At 45.8% G+C, this 15033-nt stretch overlaps 1 protein-coding gene across 1 annotated transcript in view; it reads left to right on the top strand.

The window, feature by feature from the left end:
• The window catches only part of PRSS55 (serine protease 55), a 60124-nt gene extending 59101 nt beyond the window's left edge, over window positions 1-1023 (top strand). The window contains exon 7 of the mRNA XM_041480850.1: window positions 968-1023. Within this exon, the coding sequence (XP_041336784.1) occupies window positions 968-1023 (56 nt within the window). The remainder of the gene's footprint in view (window positions 1-967) is intronic.
• Window positions 1024-15033: the final 14010 nt, after the last annotated feature.

Below are 15033 nucleotides of genomic sequence, written 5' to 3'. Positions count from 1 at the left end.
ACCTACTGGAGGAGCCTGAGGTCCAGAAATAACCACAAACCACCCTTTCCTGTCAGGCAGCTGGGATTTCAAGTGGTTGGAGCTAAATATGGCACTATGTCAACAAGGAGCCACCAGGAAAGGGGGATTATTGCTCTCCATTAGTGAGAGGAGTCTGCTCACACACGTCTGCAAAGACCTCAGCTTTGGAAAGCACATTTCCTTCATTTCCGTGGTTTGCACTTGAATTTTCACCACGCTCCTCCTCATCTTTCACTGGATATTTCCCATTTCAAAACCAAGCAGGCAAACAAAACCAAGGCACATCAAGAAGTAATTTGTCTGGCTGGTAAAGAAACAAAAACAACCAGCCCAAGGCCAGGCAGAGGATCACAGGAAAACACGAAGTATGGCTGTGCAAGTCTCACGTCGCCTCTGCTCCCTCCTCCTCCTCCTCAGGCCTGCTGAAAGACAGCAGCTGTAATCCCTTCCAGGTGGTGACAGGAGCGATCTTCCCAGCCCCTCTGAACGTGACAGGCCTGGAGCTGGCTGGGAACACGTGTTCCTGTGCTGTCAGAGGGAGAGGGGAAGCTGCAAGACCCAACAGGCGCCTGAGTCACAGCAGCCAGGGGGAAATGCAAACCTTGGAAGCCGTGCGAGCACGAGGGATGTGGCTGTGAGGGATCCTTTCCAGCTGGTTGCTTCCTTCACAGATGCTCTGGGCCATCCTGGGTGAGACTAGTGGAGGAAGGAGACACCTCCTTCAGCAACATCTGTCTCTGGATCCCCTCTGGCTGCTCCCCAGCCCCTCTGAGTGGGGATTTTGGTGAGCAGAGCTCACTCTGCCCTGGCTGTGTCTGGCATATGTGTGAGTCACTGCCCAGCCATGGTGACAAACACAGGTACGAGTGGGACAGGTCGCCTGGGGAGGAACTTCGGTGATTTCAGTTTTCATGGTTTGACAGCTGCATTTTTGTGTTCCTTTTAGTTTCTTTCTCCTTGCCCGTGCTGCAGGTGAGGAACTGGCTGATTCAACACGAGTAGGGCGTGGCGCTGACTGTGTAAGCAGCTTTAAAGTGATCAAAGTCAGCAGCTGCAGGAGAAATCCTGGGAAATGTTTGCCCTTTCCCTAACCTGTTAAGTTCCAACAGTGGCTTTTTCTGTGCAATAGCACAGAAAGGGAATAATAGAATCCCAGAATGGTTTGGATTGGAAGGGATGTTAAAGATCACCCACTTCCACTCCCTGCCATGGGCAGAGATGCCTTCCACTGTCCCAGGTTGATCCAAGCCCCATCCAGCCTGGCCTTGGACACTGCCAGGGATCCAGGGGCAGCCACAGCTTCTCTGGACAACCTGTGTCAGGCCCTCCCCAGCCTCACAGGGAAAATTTTTTCCCTAATGTCCTACCTGAACTTTTTCAGTTTGAAGTCGTTCCTTTTGTGATCTTGGAGCAAAAAAGCTTTTAAAACTTCCACGGGATGACTGACTTGAGCTGCTGCCTGACAGCCTGAAAGTCATCAACATAGGATGGTTTAGAGTAGCTACAGTGAGATCAGCTCTTCCCATATGGGACATTTTGGAAGGGGCTGCCCAGGGAAGTGGTGGGGTCCCCACTCCTGGAGGTGTCCAGGGAATGACTGGAAGTGGCACTCAGTGTTCTGGTCTGGGTGACAAGGTGGGGGTCAGTCACAGGTTGGACTTGATTGTCTTGGAGGTCTTTTAGAATCTAATAATTCTGTAATTTTCATCTGAGGAAGTTGTCTAGGCTCCCTATGCCCTCTGCAGGTAGAAATGTGCCTGCTGGCAGTGTGGTCCCCCTCCTCCTTAGGGGGCTGCAGATGAATCACAGTCTCTGCCCCTCTCTCCCTGCTGGTTATGGTGCGAGGATGGCTCACAGGGAGACATTTCACCAGGAATGTTTAGAGTTCACTCAACATGTACCACTTCCAGTCTATTCCTCCTGTCAGGATCAGAGCTGTGACTACCAGGCTCAGTTCTTTTTGGAATCCTGCATGGACTGATGTGTCACAAAGCTGATTATGTGACTGAAAGGGTTCTATACATGATGTAGAACCTGGGGACACGGTTTTTGGGGTTTGGCAGTGCTGGGTTAACAGTTGGACTTGATGTTCTTTATGTATGAAAATTGGAAGAGGGGAGATTTAGGTTGGATATTGGGAAGAAATCCTTCCCAGTGAGGGTGGTGAGGCCCTGGCACAGGGTGCCCAGAGAACCTGTGGCTGCCCCTGCATCCCTGGAAGTGTCCAAGGTTGGACAGGGCTTGGAGCAGCCTGGGATAATGGAAGATGTCCCAGCCCATGGCAGGGGGCTGGAACAAAATGATGTTCCAGATCCTTCCAAGCCAAACCATTCTGTGATTCCATGAGGCTCACAGATAAGGTTGTCCTTCTTTTGAGAAAGGTTATTTTAACTTTTCTATCTAGAGGATGGTGCTGTTGTCCCTGGATGATCTCCCAGGAGGCACTGTCAGCCTTGTGGGAGCAGCTCCGCTGAGATCCAGCTCTCCACTGACTTCTCCCAAACTCCCCTGTTCCTCAGAGACCCAAAATTAGGTGATTGCTTCTAGAGCTGAAGCAGAGTTCTTCATTTGAGTGAAATGAATCTTATCTCTGGCTGTAAGTTTAAGAAATGGATTCTAGAAATGAAAACCACAGGAATTATTTAATTTGGAATACTGATTATTTAAGCATGCTTGCATACATCTTCACAAACCCAACACAACACTACACACATACTTTTTCTCCATACAATTTAAGGCATTTGTTTTCAACCCCTTTCTTTTATTCTCCCTACAAATTTTTGATAAAATGAATGGTGTCCCTAAGAGGTTTACACAAGTATGCAGCTGAGGTATGGTCAAACTTCTCCTGGCATTAATTGGGCATTTATTCAGAAATGTTTGTATTTCCCCAGAGGAAGAGGAAAAAAAATAGTTACAATCTGGTAAAAAACATTTGCTAAATGAAGTTTGCAGTTCTATTGTGGTTTGTAAATCCAAGCTCTCCATTTAATGCTTCAGCCTCTTCCAGCTGTTTGCTGCAGCACAAATGCTCAAAGCTTTTCCATGTTAAAGGGAAAATTAGTTTAGATTTTGTCTTCAAGGATGGGGCACTAAGACATTGCAAATCCCGTTAGCCCCAGAACAGGGCCTCGTGCAAAATTGTCTGAGGGATCCCAGCTGGTTGTAAAGTGCTTCAATACCATCATTGGCATAGAAAAGGACACCACAAGGGATTGGGCCTATCCCTAATTTGGTCAATATTGAGTTCAACCACTTCTCAGAGACCTGACTGGGTGAATTAACTAATCTTTTTTATCTACCACTACAGTGATGAGCACAGCGCAAAGACATGGGATCTGGAAGAGGATATACTGGAAGGACCTTTCTCCATGTTGAGGCTTCCGGTGAAATGAGGAATGAACTCAACATCTACTAAAGGAAAAAAAAAAGAAAAAAAAAAGAAAAAATGGGGAAAATCTTTGATATCTTAGAGACCTTTCTCCATGTTGAGGCTTCCAGTGAAATGAGGAATGAACTCGACATCTACTAAAGGAATGAAAAAGAAAAAAAAAGAAAAAATGGGGAAAATCTTTGATATCTTAGACCCTTTTTTCTGGGCACAGAGGAGGTGGGGTAGGTGAGGGCAAGATAAATATACAGGGTATAGGGAAGGTAGGGTAGGGAAGAATATGAATGTACATCTCTGTGGGCTCTGACCAGACTTTGGCAATGAATCCTGATTTTGTCATGTTTCTGTGGATTGGCAATCTCTCCAGGAAAATGGCGTGCAGCAGGTGAAAGGCATCCCAAAGTCACACAGAGACGATGCCCAGCAGAGCCACAGATCACTCCAGCAGCAAACAGCATGGCTTAAAGGGTGGGAGCTATAAGGTATCCCAAACAAAACAGCCTGCCCTTTCCCCAAACCACTTATCTATTGAGACCACAGCATATTAATGAGCTACTAGCCCTCTAGAAATGAGGGCAGGTAATTGCAACATTACTCACAGGATTCAAGATTGAGTTTACCACATTTAGCTCAGAAGAAAAGCCGATTACGAGGGCTCAACTCACTGGAGATACTGAAATATGTAATGAAAATATACTTTAAAAAAAGAAATAAAGGAAGAAAGAAAGAAAAAGTCAGTTTTTAGTCAGCAGTTCTAGAAGTCCAGGTCATCCTGGTCAATCTCATCAGAGTTTTCTTTCTTTTTAGTAGCCTGAACTTCCTCAGTGTTTTCATCCTCCTTTGGATCTGCACCTTCAGCATCTGGTTGCTCCTCATCTCCCACGGGATCAGAACCTGAAGATTCTTTGTCCTCTTCTTCTTCCTCACTGTCAGGATACATCTGAGAGGGTTTGGAGCTCTCATCACTTCGAACCTCTCCATTTGGGTGGTCGCTAGTGGGGTTATCATCACCTTTGCATTCCCCTTCAACTGCTTCCTCTTCAACAGTTCCTTCCTCTTCAACTATTCCTTCCTCTTCAACTACTCCTTCCTCTTCATCTACTCTTTCCTCTTCATCATCAGACCCCTTCTGGGATTGCTGTGAGAAGTTTCCGACAGAAGAATAACAAGAAAAGGCTGTGGATTTTTTCAGAGTCTCTAACCTTTTGTTGGTTCTCTTGCCTTTGGCCTTTGAGGCTTTCTCAGAAACTTTGTTGTTGCCTTGGCCTTCATGTTTTTCATGTGCATTGTCAGGGTCATCACCGGTGGGTTCCTCACCATTCTCATCAGGATTCTCACCTCTTTCACTACTTTTCTCCTCAGCCTCATTGCCTGACTCTGGTTTTGCATCTTCTTCTGCCTCAGCTTCATCTTGCTCAGCTTCTTCATTTCCTTCCACAGCATCTCCTTCAGGATTGTTGTCAGTTCCAGAGCCCTCAGCATCTCCTTTGCATTCTGACGTCTCTGCCTCATCATCAGCCACAACTTCTTCATCCTCTGGCTCCTCTGTTTCTTCAGCTTCATTTTCACCTGCATCTTCACCTTCAGATTTTTCTTCAGCTTCTTGCTCTTCATTTTGAACTTCTTCTTGTTGTTCTTTCTCTCCCTCTTTTTCTTCTTCCTCCTCCTTCTCCTTCTTTGTTTCTTCCTCCTCTTTTTCTTCCTCCTCCTCTTTTGGGTTTTCTTCTTCTTCCACTTCCGGCTCCTCTTTTATTTGACCATCATCTTCCTTTTCCTCCTCATCTTCTTTTGTTCCTTCTTCCTCTTCCTCCTTCCCTTCCTCCTCTTTTGTTTCTTCTTCCTCTTTTTGCTCTTCTTCCTCTTCTGCTTCCTCCTCTTTCACATCTTCCTCCTCTTTCACGTCTTCCTCCTTTCCTTCCTCTTCCTCTTCTTTTGCTTCTTCCTCTCCCTCCTTTACTTCTTCCTCCTCCTCTTTGGCTTCTTCCTCTTCCTCCTTCCCTTCCTCCTCCTCTTCTTTTGCTTCTTCCTCCTCCTCCTTTCCTTCCTCCTCCTCTTCTTTTGCTTCTTCCTCATCTCTCTTTTGCTTCTTCCTCTTCCTTTTTGGCTTCTTCATCTTCCTCCTTCCCTTCCTCTTCCTCCTCTTTTCCTTCTTCCTCCTCCTCTTTGACTTTTTCCTCTTCTTTTTCTTCTTCCTCTTCTACTTCTTCTTCCTCCTCTTTTGTTTCTTCCTCCTTCTCTTCCTCTTCCTCCTCTCTTCCTTCCTCCTCCTCCTCTTTTGCTTCTTCCTCTTCCTCTTTGGCTTCTTCCTCTTCCTCTTTGGCTTCTTCCTCTTCCTCTTTGGCTTCTTCCTCTTCCTCTTTGGCTTCTTCCTCTTCCTCTTTGGCTTCTTCCTCTTCCTCTTTGGCTTCTTCCTCTTCCTCTTTTGCTTCTTCCTCTTCCTTTTTGGCTTCTTCATCTTCCTCCTTCCCTTCCTCTTCCTCCTCTTTTCCTTCCTCCTCCTCCTCTTTTTCTTCTTCCTCATCCTCCTTCCCTTCCTCATCCTCCTCTTTTGCTTCCTCTTCCTCCTCCTCTTTGGCTGCCTTCTCTTCCTCCTTCCCTTCTTCTTCCTCTTCCTCTTCCTCTTTGGCCTCTTCTTCCTCCTCTTTTGCTTCCTCCTCTCCTTCCTTCCCTTCCTCTTTCCCTTCTTCTTCTTCCTTTCCTTCTTCCTCTTCCTCCTTTCCTTCCTCCTCCTTTGTTTCTTCCTCATCCTTCACTCCCTCTTCTTCCACTTCCTTCTCTTCCTCCTCATTTAGTTCCTCTTCCTCCTTCGTATCGTCCGCTTCTTTCTCTTTTACTTCCTCCTCTTCTTCTTTAGTTTCACCCTCCTTCTCCTCTTTTATTTCCTCCTCCTCTTCAGCCTTAGCCATTTCTTCTTCCTCTTTCTCTTCCTCCCCCTCTTTTTCTTCCTCTTCTTCTTCTTCTTTTGTTTCTTCCCCTCCTTCTGCTTCTTCTTCTTCTTTTGTTTCTTCAGTTTTGGCCTCATCCTCTATCTCAGTGTTTTGACTCTCTGCTACTTCAGGCTCTTCTCCATCTCCATTCAACATTGTGCCATCATCCTCATTTAATTCTGGCTCTTTTCCTTCATCATCCTCTGCTTCTGTTTCACCTGTCTGAGGTTGCTCCTCATCCTTCTCCTCATTTTCTGCCCCTTCCTCCACAGAACCGTTGGGAAGTGTCTTGGTGTCCTGGGCTGCTTCTGCGACGATGGCTTCCTCATCGCCATCTTTCTTCAGCCTCAGGATTTTCTGCAAATCAAAGGCTTTCATGACTGGGGCATTGGTGGTCACCACAGGGGCTCTGGCAGGCCTGGAAGCCAGTTTTTTCCTCACACAAGAGTCACATGGACAGTATTCCTCCTCACTGGATTGTTTGCTAATGCTGTCCTCCAAAGCTGCACTAAGGTTGAAGTCATTATCTACATCAAAGGATAAGTCTGATGTCTCCTCCAGCCTCATCTGAGCGCCATTCTTGTCCCCAAAGAGGGACTTTTTATGCATAGTTTGCAGTCGCCATCTCCTCTGCTCGGTTTGGAGTTTGGAATCATGTGTGGGTGGCCCCTCTGGAGGTCTTGGCATCCTCCTTCCAGCCCTGCTTCTGATCTTCCTCAACTCCTTCTCTATGCTCTTTTGTATCCTCTTACTCACTTCCTCCTTCAGCTCCAGTATCATTGCATCCATCTGCTGGTTGTCCTGCAGGTTCCACCTGACTTTAAACTCATTCATGGCATTGACATAGTGAGCCATGAACTCCTTCTCGATTTTCTTGAGTAGTCTCAGGACCCAGGTTGGGTCTGGATCCATGGAGTTTTGCTGGACAAGGGATGTGCCCACATTGGTGGATGTATCAACTTTGGGCTCGGGGTCATTTGGTGACTCTTCTTGGGGCTGCTCCTGCAACTCCTCTTTCAGCTCCATCCCAACATCAGCATCACCAACATTGGCATCACCAGTGGCCTCTGGCTCGTCAACTTCTTCTTCAGGGTTTTCTTGTGGGACTTCATCATTCACAGCTTCAGCTTCTTCTTGTTCTCCAGTTTCAGCTAATTTGTTTTCTTCTTCATTTTCATTTTCTCCCCCTTCCTCTTGACCATGCTCACAGTTACTGCCCTGATCCTCCTTATTCTCTTCTTCCTCCTGGATTACAGACTCCTCTCTAGCAGACTCTGCCTTTTCCTCTCCTTTTGCCTCTGAGCAGGCTGTGGAAGGGCGGGATAGCTGCTCTTCCTCTTTACTTTGCTCCTCAACCTCAGTCAGTTCTGTGCCAGTCTCTGCATTTTCCATTTGCTCGGCTGATTTGCATTCCATAGTTTTCTGTGCCACCAATGTGGCACCAGCTGTGCATTCTTCTCCTGAGCCGCCAGAGCAACTGCAAACATCAACCCCGGAGGATGACATGGCAGTGAAGGCATGATCCATGGATTTTGGGACTTTAGACCCAGACACCGGTTTTGCCACCTTGCTTGCCTCTTGGCCTGAACTCGGGCCGCTACTTTCAGGGGTGCACCCAAACCACAGGGCTTGAAAAATATTTAGCAGCTCTGTGTACCTTGACTTATTCAAATGTTTTGAGTTTTCTGATGGATTCTCTGACTCTTCATCAAGGAGTTGGAGGCTGGCAAGACAAGTAATCAAAATGTTGGCAGAGTTACTCAGTTTTCTCCCCATTGTGGGGGATACTTCAGGCAAACTGTTTGATCGGTCAAATTTGGTCTCGTGCTTTGAACTGAGCAAGGCCTTCATGATCTGGACAGACGTTTGGACAGAGGTTGGCAGGTCTCTCTTGTTGTTATTTTGGCTGGATGTAACTGACTCGTTGCATTCTGCCTGCTCAGCCTCGGCAGCTTCAGGTGCAACCTCAGAGGTTTCTTCCTGTTTGATGCATTCTTCAGCCTCTTCAATAACAGCTGTGTCTTCTGCTTTCTCTTCTTCCACTTCATCCTTTGCTTCATCCTTTGCTTCATCCTTTTCAGCCTCCTCCTCCTCCTCATTCTTCTCCTCAGCTTTTTCTTCCTCCGGGGTTTCCTCGGCATTTGTACAGTGTGATACCTCAGTGATCGACTCTGCATGTTCCTCTTCTCCATCATCCTCCATTTCATATTTCATAAGCAATGTTTCCGAAGGGATTTTCCTGAGCCACTCTTGCACAACTTCTTCTGGAGATGTATTTGGTAGAGCTGACGGCATTAAATCACCTCTTTCTTCCTGAACACCTGCATTTTCTACCTCTTCCTCTGGTTTTTTGTTGCAAGAATCATCAATCTCTTTATTATTCTGACAATTTCCTTCGGTTGCAGCGGATTTAGAGCCGTAGGAAGTTGCTTTGGAGGAATCCACAATTTCTTTCTGCTCTCTTCCTGCGGTCAGCACGGACTCGGTGCCGATGCTGCTAATGGAGGAATTCTTCAACATGGCTGAACGCATATTTTTTCTCTTTGGCTTCCCTTTTGGTGGGGCAGGGCATTGCAGACTGCACACTGACATAGTCTCTGACACCGATGCACGGCTGGAGTTTGACACCTTCACACGAAGGTTTTTTTTGTTTGTCTGTCTTGATTTTGAAGACAGAGACATGATTGATTGTGAACACCTATCATCAGTTTCCTGGGATATCTGGGTCAACAGGCATTTATCTTTTATTTCTGACTTTGAAGAGACTCTTGAGGAGCTACTTGTGGGTTTTCCATTCCTAATCCCATCCTCACTTGGGTGATCAACTTTTGAACATACACTCCCACTCATGCTTCCCTGTTTTGAAGAAGAGGGTTCAGAACTAATCTTGGCATGACCCTTTCCAGATTTTCCATTAGGACTTGAAACACTTGAGCAGAGGGATGATGGCTTGCTGTTTTCTTCTCTATGGCTTCTCTTCTTTGAGCTTTTTGAGGATTCACTGTAGCCATTGGCAGTACTTTTTGAGGTCTCTTCCTCAGCAGGACCTGCAGTTGCCTCTGGTTCACTGGTAGATGAAATGTTTTCTGAGTGAAGAGATCCTGACTTATGAGACATGGCATCTCCAGCAGATTTTTTCTTGATTTCACATGAGCTCTTGGAGTATATTGATGCCCTGCTACCTGATCTTGCATCATCTGCATGTAGGGAATTCTTTTTATTCAGAGTGGATTCAAGTGAAGACACAGATATTTCAGACTGCGCGTCCAAATGAACATGGCTGCGTTTGCTCTTTTTGGACCCTCTGGAAGAGCAAGAGACACTGCATGGAACATTCTCATCACTGCCACTTTTCATGCTGTTCCTGTCACTAGCCTTGGAACGGTGGGTTCCTTGTGTAGAGCATCGTTCCCCTTCACTGCTCTCACCCCTGATAGATTGGCTTGGCTTTGTTTTTGCTGACACTGAGCTGACTTCATTGACCTCACTTTCTTCCTGCTCTGCTTCCACCTCTTCAGCCTCTTTCTTGGGGCAGGACTCACTGGAGAAAGAGGACACCACCGGGTTGTCATCAGAGGTGTCACCCTGCTCAGCCTTTTCTTTTGGTGTGGTGCAGTTACTGGACTTGCTGTGCACGCTGTTGGCAGGGGTGGAGCACTGGCTGTTGTCTCCCTGGTTTTCCTTCTGAAGGCTTGAGGAGGACACGCTCCTGCCCAAGCTGCTCACTTCTTCACACAAGTTCTTCTTGCTCTGCCTGGACTGCAGGGATGACCTGGACATGACACTCCCAACTCTGCTGCTTTCAACCTCTTCTGGGTCATCCTTCAAGCACTTCACAGAGGAAGCTTCGAAACAGTTTGCCTCCTCATTTTGTGAAATTATTTTGGTGATCTCCTGGTCTTCAGGGCTGTCTTGGGTATCCAGGTTGTTTTCACAGCTTGAATGGGACATCAAGCCCAAAGATGAAGGCCTCTGGCTGTTTCCTGTGCTTGTCCGAGTGTATTCCTGCAGTTCTTCTCCATTGGAAGCACCGGTAGATAAATCACTTCGGCACGCACGCTTTTTAACGGATCGATATGCCACTCTGTTCTTTATAGTCTCTGAGTAGGATGAGGACTCTCGTACAATGTGCTCAGAGAATTCCTCACTGGATGTGGTGTGGATGCTATCCACAGATGTCATTTTTTTGTGGACTACTCTCCTCCGGGAAGATGTGCTGGAGCACGATGACCGCGTGTGCCAGGTGCTTCGCATGCTGGGCTCTTCCCTTTGGGACATGTGCATGGGGTTCTTCCAAATGTCATAGTCCTGGTGTTTCTTTCCACAGCTGTGACAGTGGGCCTCGTCATATTCTGATTCCTCAAGTTTGGACATGTAGGAATCGATATCACAGGGATACAAGGAATCATCTGCCTCCGAGCTGGCTTCTGGGTTCATTTTCTGTAGGGGATCTGCTCCACTGTCCTCCTCCATTCCTGACTCTTCACAAGGCAGCTGGTTCATCAGGTTGGACTTTTTGATCTGAGTGGACCACTGCAAAGTCTCATCATTGAGCAAACGGAAGCGAACCTTCATCTCCACAGACAAGCTCCCATCTTTGTTCACATGGACTCGCTTCTCGATGTCATCGTTGACCAGGGACTGGACCAAGTCCCCAGCTTTTGGGTGAGAGCAGCCATTGGAGAAGGGTCCCCCATTGTCTGGAGAGGCCGCGAGGCCATTGGGGTATGACTTTTCTGATGACAAGGAAAATCTCATTGACCTGTTGCTGGATGCTGATCGTGGATGGATAACGCTTTTTTTGGCTTTCAGTCCAAAGTTCACTGGAGTGAAGAAAAGAAAGATGGAGAAAGGTGTTAACTCACATGAACATGACAGAAAATATGTAAGTCAAACCCTCAAACTAGTGAATCCTGATCTTATTCCATTAAAGCCAAGCCTATGCCAATTTACATAGTTTGAAAATTTGTCTTTGACTAAGCGATGTCCATTAATCATAGAATAGTTGAGGTTGGAGGGGACCTCTGGAGATAATATTGTCCAACTTCCTTGTTAAATTTTAAGTTTTGAATTAATAATCTGTAATAAAATCTTCTACACCTTAACTTTATTTTAAAAAATAAATTGAAACACAAACACTTTGTTTTATTAAGTGCATGTCAGGAAGTAAAAGTAAGAAAAATAAAAAATATATATACATATGCAGCAATTTAGTCTCTGAGTTTGGGTATTTTTTCATCTTGCAAATATTCCTTTATTTAACTGTGAAAGTTTTTGTTCTTCTTATTTAACCAGGGAAAAATACATGGAGAAGTGACCCTCTTCCTTAGCTGGTCACACATTTATTGTGTAACATCCACTTCTCCACTCATATTCCATGGGCATATGGATATGTGTGGCCATGTAGACCAAAGTAACACTCAGTCCCTGCAGGGATGTGCCACTAAGAATAATTATAATTCTTATTAAAACATAAAGAATTGGAAAAGGAATTGTAATCGGGTGATAATTACAAAGAGATAGTGGGAACTGTAGAAGAAATTAGTGAAGAGAATTTAGGAATTGGAAGAACACCTTTATGGCCCGTGCAGTGATCTGCATAGGTTTGTGCAGGTCCCTTCATTTCAAGCAGAATATGTTGCTGTCAGGCTGTCTTGCAAGACATTCATCTGTCTTATTTCAAATATGTGTTTGTCCAAAATATCCTTGTACGTATATCCAGACAATCCTGTGCCTCCATGGGCATATGGATATGCGGCTGATTGGAGGGCATTTTAGGAAGGAAGTGCTGGACAGGACCACATCCAAATCACATTAAATAGCTCTTCCTGACCATCCTAATGATTGAACTGATGGATTTGCTCAGTCTCTTGATGGGCAAAGCTCCAGTTTATTTCCATGTTTCCCTCCAATTTTTTTATGTCTTGGATAGTGAGCATAGGATGCCTCTGTCCTTGAGTTTTTACAACTTGTTGGCAATACACAAATGAATCTTTCCAAGCTCCTGGTATTGACAATGGAGAGAAACAAACACACCTCCAGGGCACACTTAATTTCATCCTACAATAAATCCTTAATACAGGTGAGATTAATTGCCCTTTGGAATTAGGAAGTTTCTTTTCCCAGGTTACTGAGGGTGGCTGGTTTAATTACCTGTGACCTTAGATAACTCATGATGGGGTGCCAAAAAAATATAATCCTGAATAATCCACAACGTACTCCTTCCTGAATATAATCTTTCCATAAAAACACACTTTGTTTCCAAAAGGCCAGCTGTAACCTGCAGGAGAAACTGAGTCTCCTGCTGGCAAAACCTGGGCATCCTCTGGTCCTGCTGCAGGAAAATGCAGGAGGGCAGGAATGATAGGACAGACAACGAGGGATAGAGGATTCGTGGGAAATCTCCAGAGTCTGGGTGGACAGACACAGGAAAGGAGGGAGTTCTGGAAGGAAAAGGAGACCCAGAGATATGAAAGAGGAAGGGAAGTCAGCCAGACATGGGGGAGCATGTAAAAGAAAGACTAGGGGGTGTAGGGAGGAAATCCTAGAAGGAAACCAGAGAAAAAGAAGGGGAGGATGGAAAGGCCTGGGAGGCAGGGAGAGGGAAGTGCATTTTCCACATGAAATCTCTACGTTGGGGCAGCACAATAGGGACCTGCAATCCCCACGCTGTGGGACGCGGCCCTGGGTACGACTGCGCCACGCGGCCCCGAGGTTTTCTCACTTTCATTGTTCTCGTTGACATTGTTGCCATTGTTGGAGCGGGGAGGCAGGTTGGGCAGCTTCTCCACCGAGTGTTTCCTCAAATTCTCCATGGATACAGGTTTGAAGGGCTCCCGGCCGACGCACACCAGCACGTTGGGGCAGTGGAGCAGGGCCTGCATGCTGTCAATCTGCAAAGGGAACAGCAAGGGGAGCACCGTGATCCCAGACAGAAGAATTTGGTTCTTCCAGGCCTGCAATCAACCGGTAATGAGTTGTCACCTAAATAAAAGAGTATTTGGATAATGGTCTTGGGCATGCAATGTTGTTTTGGGGGCTTTCCTGTGAAGGGCCAGAGCTGGGCTTGAAAACCCTTGTAGGTCCTTTCCAGCTCAGGATATTCTGTGATTCAATGAAAATAAATGTGGCTCTGGAGAATTTTGGGGTTTACCAGAGCCTGTTGGAGAATTCCTCCATTGAAAAAGAAGCTCTGCTATGTTTTGATCGGATTTCCTAAGATAGGGAAGATCTGGGAGAGATTGCCTAAGGGAGACTATATCTCATTTATTATGTATTATACAAGAGTTCATGTGTTCTGGAAAAAAAATTGGGCATATCCCATGTGGCAGTGAGGAAGAGGGTGGAACTGGAGGTATTTTAGTTTGCCTCACAGAAAATTATAACCTTTAAATTCTTCTAATTCCTGTATGAGGCAGCTTTTATTGCCTGAAAAATGTAATAAACATTTTTGTCCCTTACTTGATCCTTTTCAGGAAGAAGGACAAGAACTGTGGCTTCCCTTCATATTCCGTCAAATACTGGTTCAGTTATAACCCCAAGTATCACCTCAGAGCTGGAAAATGAGGGACATTGTCCACAGTATGGGAAGTGCCTGTGAAGGAATCTTTGTTCCTCCACTAGAACTCAGGTTTGCACCCTTGGTCCTCACCACATGACCTATTCCTGGGTCACACACCAAGCTCTTCATGAGTCACTTCTCATGGCACTGTATAATCCTAGACTAGTTTGAGTTGGAAGGGACTTTTTAAATGCCATCCAATCCAATGCCCCTATAATAAGCAAGGATGTCTTCAGCTGAATCAAGTTTCTCAGATCCCCACCCAGCTTTTACCCAAATACATTTGTCTCTCTCAAAGAGCAGGAATCAGTCCTGTGGGAAGCACTGGGCAGACAGATCCTGGACCCATCTTCCCTCTTGTTTCTACAATTTGAAAGATGGAAGCTGAGCTGTCAGGTAAAATACTTGATGTCTTTCAAAAGAAGGAGAAGTCTCTCTTACTGTCTGAGAGGACTTTAGAGTGGCCAATTTCTGGCAGCTTTGTGCCTCTCCACAATGTGAGATGTCCCTTCCTCAGCCTGCTACATCAGGAGAACATCTCTAGAGCACAGGGAAGACTTCAAGAAGTGACCACACCATGGGTTACCAAGCCAGCACTGGTGCTGGGCTTAGCAAGGTGCACCCTGACCTCACCCTGTCACTTAATCATCATCCCCTTAATGAGAACCAAGATAAAAAATCAGAGGGGCAGCGATGACAGTTCTGCAGTTGTCACATGTGCCTGAAATAACAGTGTGTAAAGAAAAGAGCTTGGCCTTTAAATATTGTTACAGCCAAGGAATGAAGAACCAGGGCCCCTTTGGAGCCCAAGCCCTCAGTTTGTGCAATGCTCCTGGGGTTTTCCAGGATGTCCCACCAGGACTGTGGGAGGCACTGAGGGATTGGTGTTGGATCTGGTGCAAATAAGAGGATAAATGTGTGGAGGGTGGAAGAGCAAGATAGAGACAAATGGAAGAATATTCTAGATCCAGTTAAACACTTCTGAAAACATTTCTGACAATAACATTTCTGGCATCAACTTTTTAGTGGGAATGCAATAAAAAAACCCTTTGTCTTCCCATTAATTTTTATTTTCTGCTTGTGTTATAACAATGCTTGTGTTCTAGGCCCATCCAGTTTGCTATGAAACTTAA

Source organism: Pyrgilauda ruficollis, unplaced genomic scaffold (genome assembly GCF_017590135.1).
Source record: "Pyrgilauda ruficollis isolate IOZ18807 unplaced genomic scaffold, ASM1759013v1 scaffold54, whole genome shotgun sequence".
NCBI lineage: Eukaryota > Metazoa > Chordata > Aves > Passeriformes > Passeridae > Pyrgilauda > Pyrgilauda ruficollis.
Note: the sequence above shows the minus strand (reverse complement) of the source record. Positions and strands in the feature narration are given on the sequence as shown.